We start from the raw sequence: 16,306 nt of genomic DNA, 5'->3' as shown, positions 1-16,306 counted from the left end.
TTGTATCTCAAACAAGAATAACATGATGTTATTCAATAAAATTTGCATGAAATGTATTTTACATTTCATTGGCTCCCAATTATTTCAGATCTAGGTTTTAAGGAATTCTATTGGAAAACTTGGTCTATGGAAAGGGACCACAAAGACTAAATCACATGGAGATGGGTTGTTGATGTTGTTTTGGAGATTTATTCATGTGGAAATTGGTAGTTGATGTTGTTGTGTTGCAAAGCACATTACACAAAATTGACCTATACATTGTCTTCAACTGATCTAGATGAGACATCATAGAAGGTTACATGCATTTTGGCTTGGTTGTTTTGTTTGATATTGTTGCAAGTGCATTGGCAAGAATGGATCTTGTTACTACTATTTATTAGTTCTTTTGGTAAGTCTGCTAAGTATCAATTCAACAAAAGATGCATCCTATCATTTGCACGATCACTACTTGATGAGATTGATTTGGACTAATGAATAATGTTCATTTATTGCTTTTCTATGACAAGAGATTTACTCACCATTCTTTTATCATTTTTAAAACTAAAAATTTTGATACTTAAATCATCACTTTGAAAATTTTAAGATTTTTTAACCTTTAAAGTTCATTCTACATGAAACCTTGGTTTTTATGGAACATGGGGGAGACAAAAAAGAGGTAGTCGTGTCGATATTACACCTCTTGCACAGTAATCTAGGAGTACAACACAAGTGAAAGGTGGGTGAGATGCACTAAACAAAGTAGAATGAGAAGCTTTCATTTTTCTATTTCATTGTTGCTAAGCTCTACCAACTTGCTATAATAATTAGTACTAACAGAATATGCAACAATACTCAATGTTTGTAGGGATCAAAATTAGATCCCCATACGATTAACTCATTGTACTATATAGTATCCACAATACTAACCCATGGTATTATACCACCCATAATACTAAGCCATTTGGTAAGATAAGACTTTTCTTAAAAATGAGCATTATGTACTGAGGCATGAAATACTTACATGAACCACTACTTAGGGTGGGAATGATCACTACTTGACACTTATAGAACTATATAATTTTAAAGATAGAGAAGTTGGATAGCTTGATAATTATAGTTTTGGAGACTATAGTTAGGTAAAATTATATAGTGGCTAGATACAAATAACAATGGTGATAGTGAAAAACGAAGAGCAAGTACTAAGCCATTTGGTAAGATAAGACTTTTCTTAAAAATGAGCATTATGTACTGAGGCATGAAATACTTACATGAACCACTACTTAGGGTGGGAATGATCACTACTTGACACTTATAGAACTATATAATTTTAAAGATAGAGAAGTTGGATAGCTTGATAATTATAGTTTTGGAGACTACAGTTAGGTAAAATTATATAGTGGCTAGATACAAATAACAATGGTGATAGTGAAAAACAAAGAGCAAGTAGGAGTCCTAGCAACAACCTCATTTAGTGTTTTCTTTGGAGGTGTAGCATCATTGATGGCCATGATGTTCCAAAGTTTCAACTCCTCTATAATTGATTCCAAAATAGCCTAAGCTTTGACCTTTATGCACTTCAGCTTGCTACTTCTTCCATACATGTTTCACCAGTTGATTGATAGTTCTCTCTTTTCTGCTTCTACATGCCAAAGAAGAAGTCTCTTAGTATAGTGATAATCAAAATAAAATTTACCTTTATATAAAGCATCATCATTTCACTGGATCCATTTAAATATTTTTATCACTTGCATGTCCTAGTTAGTTTCAACTAGGTGTGTATCCTCCTTCTCTATCAATTGCATTCAATCACTAGCCCACCATTTCCTTTACCATTGTTGTTGCTAATTCATGCAGCATCCATACATGTAGTTCCTTGAAGAAGTTTTTAATGTTCAAGTGCTCATTTGATAAAACCAATTATAACTTGTTAAGTGCAAAAGTTACGTGTATTGATATTGCTAAAAAGAATACATATATTCTAAATTTACATTGTGTGCATTTTATAAAAAGACAATGGAAAAGTCCTCTTTGCATTATTAAATTACCTTATGTGCATTTTAAAAAGGGATTTTTAACATATTTAATTATTTACTAATTAATATATAGCCACATCACCAAAGAAAGTATTGTTACAACTCACATTCTAGAGGAGGATTCAAATATATCATCCTTCATCAATTTTATAGAAAATATAGAAAACATTTATATAACCTTCCAATCTGTTTACAAAGAAATATAGGGGGTTCTCTAAGACCTTTCAAATGAAAAATTGAGTAGCCTTTTGAATTTGGTGCTTGCATTATATGAAGTAAGAAGTGGACCATTCTTGAGGATACACTTATACACCTCTTGAGGGACATAATAAATTCTTGTGTACCCTTTTACCTTGTGCTTTGCTTGTATCATTGGAATATATATTGCAACTAATGCATCAATATGTAACATAGGCTTAGGTGCATCCCTTAGCAAGGCATAACTATTTTTGCATTGTGGCAGCTTAGCATAGTAAATACCTTGCACCACTATGTCGCCAATGTTAAAAAATTTTCCCTAGGCATCCTTCAATTTCTTTGAGAGGTTTGTCTTGGCTTCTTTGCATGGAACAATATACTAATCCTCATTTTCTATGTTCACTGGAGAATTTAGAACTACCAATGGTCTCCAACATCCGAAAAATCAGCCAATTTTTCATGCTAGTTTGAGTAGACAACATCACCTTGCTTCCATGTGTAACTAAATTCAACTCTCTATTAGGCTTCATCCTATCCAACTTCCATGACTGCACATGGCTTATATTAATGCACGTCAAAAATTTCATCAACACAAACGATACAAAATCATTAAAAACTTAAAAACAAAACTTGTGCAGCGTATTTGTGTAAAAAGGATATACATGCATTGCTCCTATTTACATCATTCATCTTCATCTCCATAAAAATCCATTTTTTTCTGTCATCATCCATCTTTCAAGTCAATCATTCAACAACATTGTGGGCATTCTACAAGATGGCACCATTTTCATTCACTTTCTTAGTTGTTAGAGCACTATCTACACAACCATACTCCCCCTCATCATGCCCAATGTCAAAGTACCTCCATAGCATTTCCCTATTGGGTATTAGACACTTGTCATTACCAACATAGACTAACATATTACTTACACATATCATACTAACAATGTACAGAAAGCACTAACAAAGAGTGCCATCATGGAGTACTTACATGATCCAACTCAAGGTACCATAGTGCTCACACACATAGTACCTACACAAACTAAACATAGTACTTACACACATAATAATAACATTGATGTCCATATAGTACTCATATATATAGTGTCAAAACTAACTACCACAATACTCACACACATGTACTGACTCAAACTAAACAATAGCACTATCATAGAGTACTAACATAGGAGTGGCATAGACCAATAGAGAGTACTAATACAAAAGACTCTTACAACATAGTATTAGTATAGAAGAGTATTAAGTAAGAAAATACTTACACATGTAGTACTACCACAGTATTAATGTTGAGTACCATTATTAATTTGTTTTAACATAGAGTAACAAAGATAACTAGCATAAAATATACTAATCAACATTAACATAGGATAAGATATAGTACTAATAGATAATACTAATATAATAGACTACCATAGAAAAGTGCTAATGTAAAAGACTACTGGCAAATAGTACTAACAAAGAGGAGAATCAACATAGATAGTACTAATGGACATCGATACTAGAGAAGACTTCTTTCTAACATTGAACAATAACTTATAATACCAATGTAGTTCTAACTTAGAGTACTAAAATAGTTTCAATATAAAAGAATGGCACCCTTCTCTTCCCCAAGACTAAGAGGAAGATAGAGAGAGGATGAGAGGAAGAAAATATCACAAGAGAGACTAGAGTAGAATGAGGGGGGAAAGGAAGAGAAGAGAAATATAGATGGAAACATCTTCTTGTGGCAATGTGCCCCTAAATTTGTTTTCTTAATAAAAAAGGAGTAGTGTTTCTTAAGCACTACTCATAAATATTTTTCTTTTTTCATCACCTTGGTAACAAAGTAATATAGCATGAATGTTAGAATTCCTTGTTGGTAAGGTTGACATATAAATGAAATCCATAACAATGTTAGTACTTGCATTGCCATTGGTTGCATAATCCCATTTCATTATCTCTATAAGTTGACGTATAAATGAAAGCCCATAACAATGTTAGTATTGGCATTGTAGCTAGTTGCATTATCCCATTTCATCATCTCTATAAGTGCTTGCCGTTGCAACCCTCTAACTTCTCCCAACCCACTTGGACCAATAGGGTATTTGTTCTTTCATGGTTATAGATGTTTCATTTCCTTTTACTAAATGTATTTCCTGGAAACTGGCATTGCTTTTTCTTTCTTGGAGGATGCACATATATTAGTATTTGCGATTTTAACATGTGAGAAAATGCTTTTCACATGCAACTATATACATGTTTAGCACTACATTTGAGTCTAAGATTCAACATGCTATTAACCACATTCATACACACATTTATATAGGTTTCTAGAAAAACATTAAACTAATGCACAACTTTGTGAGTATTGGTTTCTATTTTGGTGCAACTATTGCTTCTAGTTTTTATGAGATCAATAAGATTTGATATGTGTATGCACGTGCATATATCCTTGTGCTTTTATGTTTGTCCAACCAAGCTATAGGCAAGAAACATGGTAAGAATTGATGTGTGAGGCATACTAATGTCCTTTTGTGTTTGTTTCAAGTAGGCAACTATAACACCTAGCCTAACTAGGCCTATGCTCATGCTATGCCTATCCAAATGCATATGCATAGCCTATACCTAAATGATGTGCAACCTAGACTAGCCTATTTGCATGCATAGGCTATGTTTACCTAGGAATATGACTAGCTTATGCTATTCATAACCTAAGCTTAGTCTAATTGAATCTAGCCTAAGCATATTCATAAACTACACTTGGTCTAATTGAACTCTAGCCTAAGCCTAAGCTCTAGCTTTTTTATAGCATTGCCTGGTAAATCTATCCTAGGCCTACCTTAACTAGCCTAGCCTAGTCTACATCTGTACACTACTTCAAGCCCATTCTATGCATAAACTTGGTCTGTCCTAGCCTTACCATAAGTATAAGTGTAACCTAGCCTAATCCTAGTATACATTTTCTTTAACCTAGGTGAAGTTTAGCTTAAACCTAAACTTTTCATGGCTAGGGTAGACATATATAAGGCACACTAGCAGACATATATAAGGTAGGCTAGAACTTACGCTAGGAATTATTTTCCTTTATCACATCTTTGTAAAGGAGACTAAAACAAGTCTGTAAGAGAACCGTATGAGCCACATCCAAGCCCTAGTCTACCCCAATCTAGCCTATATATGCCTAGCCTAGCATCTATATACAAAGGTGTATTCTAGGCATAAACAAGGATAAAATAAGCATACACTGGTTTTAGGCTAGGGCTATGCTAGGTTAGAATTATAGACTTCACACTTAGGTGCTAGGCTAGGTTAATATGCTAGAGCTTAGGCTTAGGCTATGGTTAGGCTAGACTAAACATAAGCTAGGCTTAGCAACAAGACATGAGCTAGACATATATCTAGGGTAGCATAGTCTAGGCATAGGTTGCATATCGGCTAGATATAGATTATGCATACACCTTAGATATGCATAAGCTAGCCTAGGCTAGGCGTTTGTTGGGCATAAAGGGATATGCTATGGGCAAAGAGCTTAAGCACAAGTTATGGTATACTAAACTAGGGTCAGAGTAAAAATAAAGGGATCCCCATTTTTTCTTAAATGTAAATATGTGGTGAATCTTTTGTTGATCAAAGGTTAGGAGTAAGAAAAGGGAGAAAAATGTTGCTAAAAGAAACTTAATTTTGCATGATTTTGGGTAAGTTTTGAGAAAAAACATCCAATTTCTTATATCTTTTGAATTTTTGAGACAAACTCTATCCCTATTAGCCAAAAGAACTCTGAAAATAGACATTGGGCTAAAATGCACCCCTAATGTTTACCCTTGCTATAAGATAGCATATGCTAGGTGCTAGGCTTATTTGTAGCAAATGTCTATGTAGTCTATTCTTCCCCTATTCATAGAAAATGCACAATGTATAATTGGCTTATGGTCCTATGCAAATGCAACTCTTGTTTTAATAGAGGAGAAGATATATATATATTCTTTCTAATGTTTCCTTCGTAGATCTTTCATATCTTATTTTATGTTCTATAACTATTGCGCAAATGCAAAAAAACTTGAGGCTCTAGCTTGTTAAGATTGCCTAAAGAGCAAGTCTATTAGACCATGTTTGTATGAATAGTGGGAAAAGGAAAAATATATAGGAACTCTTTTGATGAGGGTGTGGTTGTTTCATAAAGAGAATGTTAGTCTGGAAAGTTGACTTTAAAACCTACAAACAAAGTGACAAAGAGGATGAATGTAGAAAGCTACATATTGATGTATTTATTTGAAAGTTCAACAAAAAGAATAGATTTCTATCAAGTTCATTTGTGCCTCAACTATTTTAAGCTGTAGAGCTAATCAATTTGACCTCAAATATTTCATTATTAGTTAGCAATTATGTCTTTGCGTTACATTATTATCATGCATAACTTAGCACAACACCACATTACCCATCTTTCCCACACTTGTCACGATTGAGGGAAAATCTAGCAAGATATATTAAAGATTAAGCTATTCACCAATGCTTTATTTCCACTTGCCAAACAAATTAATTCCAAAGGACAATGAAGTAGGGATTGGCTTAAAGAGTCAATGACACATCTACTTCAAATGTGAAGACTTCATGATATAGTTTACTCCACTCAAAGTATCTTAGCTTTCCAATAAGCTAAAAATAACCATAAAAGGGGAATTATGCAACAAGACTACACCTTTAATCATATAACAAGTCAAGCTACTCATAAGACTTTCCCGAGTCAAAACAAACCAAGTATGTTGTAATTAAAAGACAAAGGAAAACAATCCAAATATGTGACTTGTCTATGAATGCAATCAAACATGAAAGCAAGCCATTAGATCTTCATTAGGGAACTTGCATGTGTAGAAGACCAAGGGAGAAAATGTACAACGACCAACCAAATGGACTTCACCTTGCAAATGAATTTCCTTCCTCAAGGCATGGCACAAGACGGCTAATTACACTAGGAACAATTCAATGCAATGGTTTCCTCAAAGACTAGCGCAATTAGTCTTTGTATAGTCTCACCATCAAAAGCATGTAAAGTTATACCAAACTAAGAAAGAAAGGACTTTGAAGTCTCCACTCTAAGAATGTAATAAAGTCGTGGAACAACAATAATAAAGATATAGCTTCAAATGTAGTATTGAATGGTCGAGCAAAGCACCTAAATGGGTACACATTACTACTTATTGGAGTGCATTATGTTAACATCCCCAAGTCCCAATTTCTATAGGCAAAACATGACTAGCTTGATAGTACAACTTCAATTAGGTCTCCTGAATTTGTCTGTCTAAGGGGAGATTCTCCATAAAGGAAAGGGTATTGATCCATTGAGGCACAATGAACCTGAAGCCCAAGGGTCTTGCTCGGTGTTTTGAGTTTCATAACTATGTCCGTTTAATGGCACTGTAAGAGACTCAGAGTTCAAGCGACATAACTGGGCATCCCCTCAAATTTAGGCTATTTATATCCAGAAGTGCGAATTTATAACCCAGTCTGAATTTCCAACACTAGGCTCTACGTCCAAAGCATTCACTCAGCACTGTATCTGTGAACTTATGCAGTCAGTGAATAGAGAAAATATTGAATGAATAAAAGCTTTAAGTATTCGTTTGTACAACTCCAGTTATATTAATTGGTGATACCAGTTTGAGATGCGTACTTATTGAATGAGGCGAGGCGTCAATGTTAATGATATCAAGACAGTTTCCGGCCCAGGCGTAGCTCCAAGTCCAACCCTGTTGCAGGACTTTTGATTAAGCTATCTTGAGTAGCACTTTCATGCTGGACGATGTCATCGACGTAGTCCTTGCGAGGAGTACAGTAAATGTAATTGTGACAGCGCTGCAGCAGGTAGGGCTGAATGCCCGAAGAGCTATCAGCACAGGGCTTCAAGGTGCTATTACTGTTCTTCGAATGTGTCTCCTGCTTCAGCGGAGCGATGAGGGAGCTCCTCTGCGTCGGTCCGCAAGATGTAATCGCCGACGCCAACTGTAAGTCCTCAGCTGCATCGAACTCCATACAATGACGACGATGATGATGTTTTCCATTAGCAGCTGTGCTTGACGTCGACGAGGCCATGTGATCATCAAGGCAAGAACTCTCTGGCGTCGACTGCAGTACACGGTGAATAGCAGCTGGAGAGGAGCACATGAGTTGTAGGCACGTAGTCGAGCCTACGGAGCTGCTGCAGGTATAAGCTGCTGTGGACGGCCCGCCTACGTCATCGTGATTGCTTAAATGCTTTGGCTGCAGTACCCCTAGATTGGACACAGGTGACGAGGCTGTGACTCTCGTGAAAGCGAGCCCGGCAGGGCCGCAAGGACTACATGGATTGAGGGATGTGTGATTACTAAATTGCTTTGGCCGCGCTACCTCTGGATCGGAAAGGGCTGACAAGGCTGTCAGTCTGGAGAGGGCGAGGGCAGGGCCGCAAGGACTACACGAATTGAGGGATGTGGAAGGCCCTCCTGAGCTGGTTTTATTTACAACAGGTAGAGGAGGAAGCGAAGCCGAACAAATGGTGATGGGAGGGTGACACTCCTGAGAATCGGCTGCGGCGGCGTTAGTGGCCGACGAAGAAGAGGAAGTAGTGGGAGGGGACGCTTGGCGGAGGCGGGCCCGGTCGCGGCGGTGAACGTTCATGTGACCGCCCAAGGCCTGGGCAGATCTGAACTCGCGCCTGCAGAAGCTGCAGGCGTATTTCCTGGAAGGCCAGGGGCCGCCTCCGCAGCCGTCTTCCACGCCACAGAAACCAGCGGGTATCAGCGCCTTCGGCCATGAAGCACTCCAATCATGAACAGGATGATGATAACGATTATGACGTCGATGCTGCCCGCCGCCCCCGCCGCCTGCAGGCATCCTTTCGCTGCCGGCCCTAATTGAGCCCGGCAACGCTGCCGCTTCCTGCTCCGGAGAGCAAAAATATATGGATAACGCTAGCCTCTAGAGTCTATGAACGCAGATATGTGACATATATGCATATGCTCAAGAAATCCTCCCCCTCCCCCTTTTCCGCTACGCAGCGCTGGATCGGGCATCCCACTTTGATGTATTGATAATCCTGTTTGGCCGCTGCTGCTGGTATTGCTGCCAGAGCCCCGACAAGGACAGGGAATCAGACCTTCGACGAAGGTGTACTCAACCCTCTAAACCAGGCTCGTGACCTGTGCAGTAGGATGGAGCCTTGGAGGAGAGATGAAAGAAGGGTACTACTGAGAGGAAAGTAGAGTCCTGAAAGTGAGAGACGGGAGAGGAAATGAAGGAAGATGAAAAACGACCTGAAGAAGTTTTACCACAGCATGATCAAGTCGGCCCTAGCTTGGACGTGGACCAGAGAACCACTACGAAAACGAGTCAATGTCTTATATACTAGAACATCCTACTGTATTGCGTATCTTACACAGCAAACACATTCGTAAACTTGGAAACGTTTTTACATCGTTTTTTGCGACTTTGTCCATGTTGCCCCTCCCACACGTATGTGGCTAAAGGACCTTGGTGAAGTCAATCTCAAGCTATGAGTGCTGAACATAGACCTGAGCTTGAACATGGACGAGCGGACCACTAGTTGAACGAGTGAGTATCTGCGTATTATAGGGTATACGTTTATCCCTGTATAGTACTCTATTGTGTCGTATTACATTACATGTATATAACGGGACTGTTTCTTTAATTATTTCGTATCCATAATCCCACTAAACAGCACATTCGCTAAATTGGAAAGGTGGTTATATTCTGTTTTGTTTCATGTTGCCTTTCCCACACGTATGTAGAAAAAGGATGGACCTTGGTGAACCCAATCCCATTATGCCATATGCCATCAGAGTGCTGCACATAGATGGTTTGGTCGTGTCATCGTTTACCACGGGTTTAAAAACGAGGCCGTTCACACCATCCGCTCGTTGTTAGTTCCACGCTCTCAACGCAAGTTAATTCCTAGCCATCTCGATACGATCCCACCTTGCCATGTAATGGATGCCGACCCCCTAAAAAACGTCGTGTCTAAATATTGTCATCAATTCCTCCATTCTCAATGGCTGGACAACGCATAATGTAATCTTAGTGAAATTTTGACGGTGTTTGATTAACAGAAACAGGGAATTTAGAGAGGTCTATAAGCCTGACAAATTATGCTAGGCTTAGCTTCAACGAAACTGAGCGATCCTGTCCAAACACCTTAGAGTCACTCCATCTTTACCTTGCCTTTCTTCGCGTGTGCTGTGGTGAATATTTATTTTCGTTAATTCCTAGCCATCTCGATACGATCCCACCTTAAACCTTAGAGTCACTCCGTATTTACGTTGCCTTTCTCCGCGTGTCCTATAGTGATATTTATGAAGATGCAGGACCATCTCAAAAGGGAAGCTCCTGAGCTGCGCGATAGAAGGCGCAAGCTAACTATCCGTTCGCCTCTCCCTTGGTTCATCCCTAGATGGAGAACCCCGTCTGCTCTCTATAAGCACGTCAGCTCCTCGGACCTCCTACCGACGCTCTCGACCTCGGCTTGCTACCAAGGGAGATCCCCTCAAGATGATGCTAGACCCTTCTCCAGGATTTCTCAGTCCCGCCTCAATCGGGGATAGTACTCACAGGCATCATGGTTAACAGTCATATACCCTACAATCAAGATGGGCCGAGCATGTTGGATGCCTAAAACCAAACCATGTCTCAATCTTGGGCAATCTCCTCTTTACCAATACTGGTGCTCAATACGTAATTAATGACTTTCAATCCCTCTCACATGGAAATGACCCTCTCAATCAGCCAGGAGGAAAAGAGTGAGCCCATGCGAGCCTTGGAAGTTGGAAAGCAACATGCAATGCTTGCAGGAGGTTTAGAAGGACAGAAACTGCAATGTGCATAATGGCCTCTTACAAAAAGGATAATCCGCAAATCCAAATCACTACCTTAGAATGAAAGTATAGAGGTGATTGCCATTCGCGCGTTTACAGGTGCCTCTACTACCACTTGTAAGATTACGTGTAAAAGTAGGAACTAAAGGAATATTCTAAGATCAATATAAATGCGCATATATATGTGCACAATACATCACAATCATATAACTCGAGATGATGATTAAACGATATATACAAGTTCAGATCCCAGTCTAAGATCTTGGACTTGAAAAACTAGAGAAAATACCATAGTTAGAGTTCTATATATGTATTATATTAGCAATGTGCCATACATCTTGCTACCACATAGAGATTGTCTCTCTTGCAAGTGACTATTGCATGAACACAATAAGAACATTCACTTGTATCAACGCTTCATATCCAATGCTTTTTATATCATAGCTATTACATGTTATTAGCATCACCAATAGAAGTTCTAATACGGTCAATATATGATAGCATCAATATCACAATTTCTTAAAGCATTGCTATTAGCTTTAGCATTTTAGTGATACATTGATGCTAAACTTACGAAAAACAAGGGTACACTCTTGAGTAAGTTACTCATGAATATATGTGTGGATCACGTGGGTTCAAAATAAGATCTTTTTGAAATATCATTTTTATATATTTCATATATACAAAAGAGTATAATATAAAAGGGTTTTTTACAAATTGAATAGAAAAGGGTTATGTTTTATTTAGAAAAAGTTCACAAATAAATATATTTATAAATAGGCCTTGAACACACATAACGTAGAGGATATACATATAGTAACATCCTCAAGGGTGCACTATCATATACTAGACCATTACCCTTTTAAGTTTTTTCTCTCCAGAACCTGAAAAGAGCTTTGAGCAAGGTGATTTTGCTTGCTTGTTGCTTGTTTGTAGAAAAGTTTGTTAGTTTTGATTATATAGAAGTATATTGTTTTGTTTGCTTTGATTCAAAGTTAGTTTGTAGTAGATATGGTTTAATGATATTTATATGTATTTCATTGATTATAAAGTATATATATTTTAGATTTGGTATACCGAAGATGTCTTGTATATTTTTTTCCAATATATTTGTGTTAAATATCATTGTTATAATTATATTTTATTATTTTGGAAGTAGCTAGATGCCATTTTATTGTGCACTACAAGGAAAAATAAGTATAGCAACAGCTATTTCTGATGGGATTAGGATGTATTGCCATAGCGATGGCCATGCATATAGCAATGTTAATAGCAACGACGTTCTCGAGAAAAAAAGCATCAAGGTATGAGCGCGACATTTTACAAGTTTGTAAATGAGCGACAGTGAGAGAGCATGAGAAAGCTCAAAGCAATGGAGGTTGAGAGAGAGAGAGAGGGACGCTGCCAATGCCATCGTCATTCACAAAAAGAGAGGAGATAGATATAAAGGAGAAGAGGAGAGAATTTGTGGAGGAGAAAAAGGAGGAGAGAAGCGCGAAGGGACTTTTTCTTGGAGCTTTTAGGTAAGTGTATTTTCTCTTCTCTTTTGTTTTTCTATTTTCTTCACTGCTCTCTTTTTTTCTGTTGATAAAGAGATGCATAAAAAAAACAAGGAAGAGAGAGAAACGGAAAGAGCTCAAAGCAAGGGAGGTTGAGAGAGAGAGACCACCATCACCACTACCATCCATGAAGAGAGAGAGGCCACCACCACTACCATTGCTACCACCATTCATGAAAAGAGAGGAGACAAATTCAAAGGAGGAGGAGAATAAGAAGGAGAGAAGCATGAAAGGATTCTTCTTCAAGCTTTGAGGTAAGTGGATTCTCTCTTTCCTCTTTTTTTTGCTTTTGTCATTTTTTTTGTCTATGAAGAGATACATAGAGGGAGAGAGGGAGGGAGAGAGAGAGAGAGAAATAAAGAGACAGAGGGAAAAGGAGAACAAGAGGGAGGGAGAGGGAGAGAAAAATAAAGAGAATAGAGAGAGAAAGGGATAGAGAGAGAGAATATATATGTATATATAGAGGGATGGAGAGAAAGATAAAAATAGAGAGAGAGAGAGAGAGAGAGAGAGAGAGAGAGAGAGAGGTGTGCAAACGAGGAGGGAACCCATGAAGGAGAAGAAAAAGAAAGATAGAATCATCAAAGGATTCTTCTTTAAGCTTTGAGGTAAATGTATTCTCTTTTCTCTCCTTATTTTTTTATTTTCTTTGCTTCTCTCTTTCTTTTTTTAAATGAAAAGATGCATAGAGAGAGGGAGGGAGAGGAATAGTGATAAAAAAGAGGGAAAAAAAGGAAACAATAGAGGGAGAGAGAGAGAGATTTTAAAAAAGGAGGAAAAATAGAGAGAGAGAGAGAGAGAGAGGGGGAGGGGGAGGGGGAGAGAGAAATAAAGAGAGTGAGGGAGGGAGAAATAAAGAGAGAGAGAGAGAGAGAGAGACACAAATAGAGGGCAAGGAGAGAAGGAGAGAGAGATGAAAGAAAAGGAGAAATGCATTTCATCTATATTTTTATAGAATACAATGCTATTGCCATGTATATATCCACCAAGGAAAAAGATAGATGTCGAGAGACCTTTCCTCACTATTAAAGATCTCGAAGGGGTGTGACCAATGAACATAAGGGGGACTTTGCTCTCTGCTTGGTGATTTGGAGTTCATATATGGAGTCCATCTCACCAATTTATCCCTCATGATGGCATGTTTCATGAGTGGAGAAATTAAAGACTTACAGATTTTACGCAAACAACATTCAAACAAGGCTGATCAAATTTTAGGGATTACATGTTCCTAGGTCCTTTTTTTCTCTTCTAGCAGGATACAAGTTATTATAAAGAAACATGATACTCGGGGTCATAATTTTGGTGGCATTTTTCACTTTTGGTTATAGATGCTACAGGGTATTTCAAAGTTTATATAGGTCTTGTACATGTGATTGTAGGTGATATGTAGTGCCTACAAGTCATATCCCTATTGTTATAAGGTTCAGAGATCTTACTTTGGAACTTGATAGTGCTTGAGAGGATAAAACATTGAATCTACAAGGTGTTGGACTGTTCTATACCAAAAAGAAATAATATTTTCAAAATATTTTGATTTAGATCTTAGTAAATTATGGTAGCTCATCTCAAAGAGCTATTTGTTAGCTTCATTTTGAACCAAAATAATCCTCATTTTGATATTGAGGTGAAAAATTATAGCCGTTTTTGTGATAGGAGGCACACTTGCAATGCACATTGATAGTGAGTCAAAATCACTAGAAATAAGGGAAAGAAGAAAGCTAGTGATAATATTGAGCAAAAAAATCAAAGGTGTGATGCAATACTTGAACAACATCATAATAAAGAGACATTACATGAATGTGGTGCATATAGCATGCTAAATGTCACACTTTGTCAGTGTGAGACTAGGCATTCCATCAAATACAATGATCTTATTCCGAAGTGAGATCAAAGTGGTTGAGTAGATAGTTCAATCAAATGCCAAAATCAAGGAAGTCAAAGATTAGAAGGTCATGCTTGTGGTAGCATAAACTCCTAGATTAGGTCGAGAGTCTCTTATCAACCACACTCATTATGTGTACTAATATTCCATCTTCAAATCACATGGTAAGAGTAACTCCATGGCATGCCATCATCCTAGAAAACACAGCAGCTAGGCCCTCAGATGACTTGTCACTCCATCAAAAAGTACAATAATCATTCTAGGCCTCACGACATGGCCAACAATCTATATACATAGCTTGGCTCACTACAGAAGATGACCCCGTAATCTCCATGGAGACATGAAATGCAAAGCTTATTTCTATGATGGATGATGGCCAACCACATGATGCCACCGTGCTCTTCCTTGATTCTCAAGATGAGGTTGATGACAATACTTCACTTCACACCAGTTTTTAGGATCACCCCTTAGCACTGAGAATCTCATAGTGGTACCTCATAATGAAAGTTTCCATATCACTCATGATACAACACATTGATTGTAGAGTATATAAACCTTGTATATGATGTTTTTACTTTATTGTTGTATGCAGTCTCTTTCATACATGTATTTGCAATCTTTACCCTACCTAAGGAGAACATTTTTTCTCCCATTTAGTGTAGATAGATTTTTGCAAGAAAATGGGGGGTAGCTAGGATAACCAAGTCATGTACTACAAATCACAATAGCTATCTTGAAACTTCTATTGATGTGGCTGATGGAGTGAGGCACAATGGAACTCTTACGAATGCCCAAACACTCTCGCAAAAGACTTAAATATTTAAGTTTGGAATAAGAAAGAGTGAGTAGAAGATCAATGGGACTTATGTATACCGCTGAGTTTGACTGCCATGAAAGCTTGAAGTGAAGCTCTTCTTCTCGGGCCTAAGCAAGTGATGAAAAAGCTCATTGAGTAGTACTTTTTTGAATTAATTATATCTACCTTTTGTAATAAATGGATTCCTTATTTTTAGAGAGTCATGATACATAACTGTTTTACCTTAGGTATACATTACATTGGTAAATGAATTATGCAATAATATTTAATGTATATAGCTACAAGGGTCGCAGGGCTACATGCCCTACCACCTTTTTTTTCCCCTTTGTAACCTTGGCTATTTTTGTTGAAATTTTACTCTATATCCGTAGCTATTTGTGTCACTATTTACATTGCTATTTGCGACATTATACGTGTTGCTATTTGCATCGGTAATTATAATTAGAGCTAATATATGTCATTAAATCTAATTGAAAATAGTGACACAAATAGGAATGGATCTATCACATCGCTAATAGTAATGTGAATAATGATGATAGGGGTAATTTTTTCTATGAATAATTTTGTCACTTTAAATGTTAGTATTTGTTCTATATGTAATAGTAGTGGTTTGTGATCTTTTCATTTTGTTATGGATATTTTTGTCCAAGTGTACGTTGTTTTTATGTAAAGATGACAAAAAATATAGAGTGTGCATGCTATGAACTCTTGATAGTGTTTTGTAATGTTAGTCTCTACTTGCTAATTCTTTGAGAATAAAAATCAAGTTCATTCATTGTTAATCCTTGTGATTGATGTATTGTTCGTGTCGAAGTTGTCTATATAGGAAATTGAATTCTTGTCATTTTGTGTAATATATTTTTTTATATTTTTATTGGTAGTACTTGAGTTCATGATTCGTTGATTTGTGTTTCTTGTAAATATTCATGTTTTTCTCATGTTGTGGTTCAGATTTATTTGTTACAAAAATTGATCCATAT

The 16,306-nt window shown here is 37.3% G+C and overlaps 1 protein-coding gene across 3 annotated transcripts; it reads right to left on the bottom strand.

The window, feature by feature from the left end:
• Positions 1–1,252: 1,252 nt before the first annotated feature.
• LOC148040639 (uncharacterized) lies at positions 1,253–9,460 on the bottom strand. 3 transcript variants are annotated; one of them, XM_087701598.1, is made up of 2 exons: positions 7,876–9,460; positions 1,253–1,618 (listed from the first exon to the last, which is right to left on the bottom strand). In XM_087701598.1, exon 1 carries the CDS (start codon positions 9,072–9,074, stop codon positions 7,911–7,913), a length of 1,164 nt encoding a protein of 387 aa, XP_087557724.1. In that variant the 5' UTR covers positions 9,075–9,460; the 3' UTR covers positions 1,253–1,618; positions 7,876–7,910. The 3 variants fall into 3 exon arrangements, with proteins under 3 accessions (XP_087557724.1, XP_087557740.1, XP_087557732.1); XM_087701614.1 differs by having other exon boundaries at positions 1,253–1,612; XM_087701606.1 differs by lacking the exon at positions 1,253–1,618 and adding an exon at positions 7,040–7,761.
• Between the last annotated feature and the right edge of the window lie 6,846 nt (positions 9,461–16,306).

Source organism: Lygodium microphyllum, chromosome 2 (genome assembly GCF_053477565.2).
Source record: "Lygodium microphyllum isolate KBCC chromosome 2, Lygodium_microphyllum_v1.1.10, whole genome shotgun sequence".
Taxonomy (NCBI): Eukaryota; Viridiplantae; Streptophyta; class Polypodiopsida; order Schizaeales; family Lygodiaceae; genus Lygodium; species Lygodium microphyllum.
Note: the sequence above shows the minus strand (reverse complement) of the source record. Positions and strands in the feature narration are given on the sequence as shown.

What these genes read in the sequence shown, in the direction of transcription:
- LOC148040639 (XM_087701598.1), bottom strand. Translation starts at nt 9,074, where the DNA reads ATGCCTGCAGGCGGCGGGGGCGGCGGGCAGCATCGACGTCATAATCGT.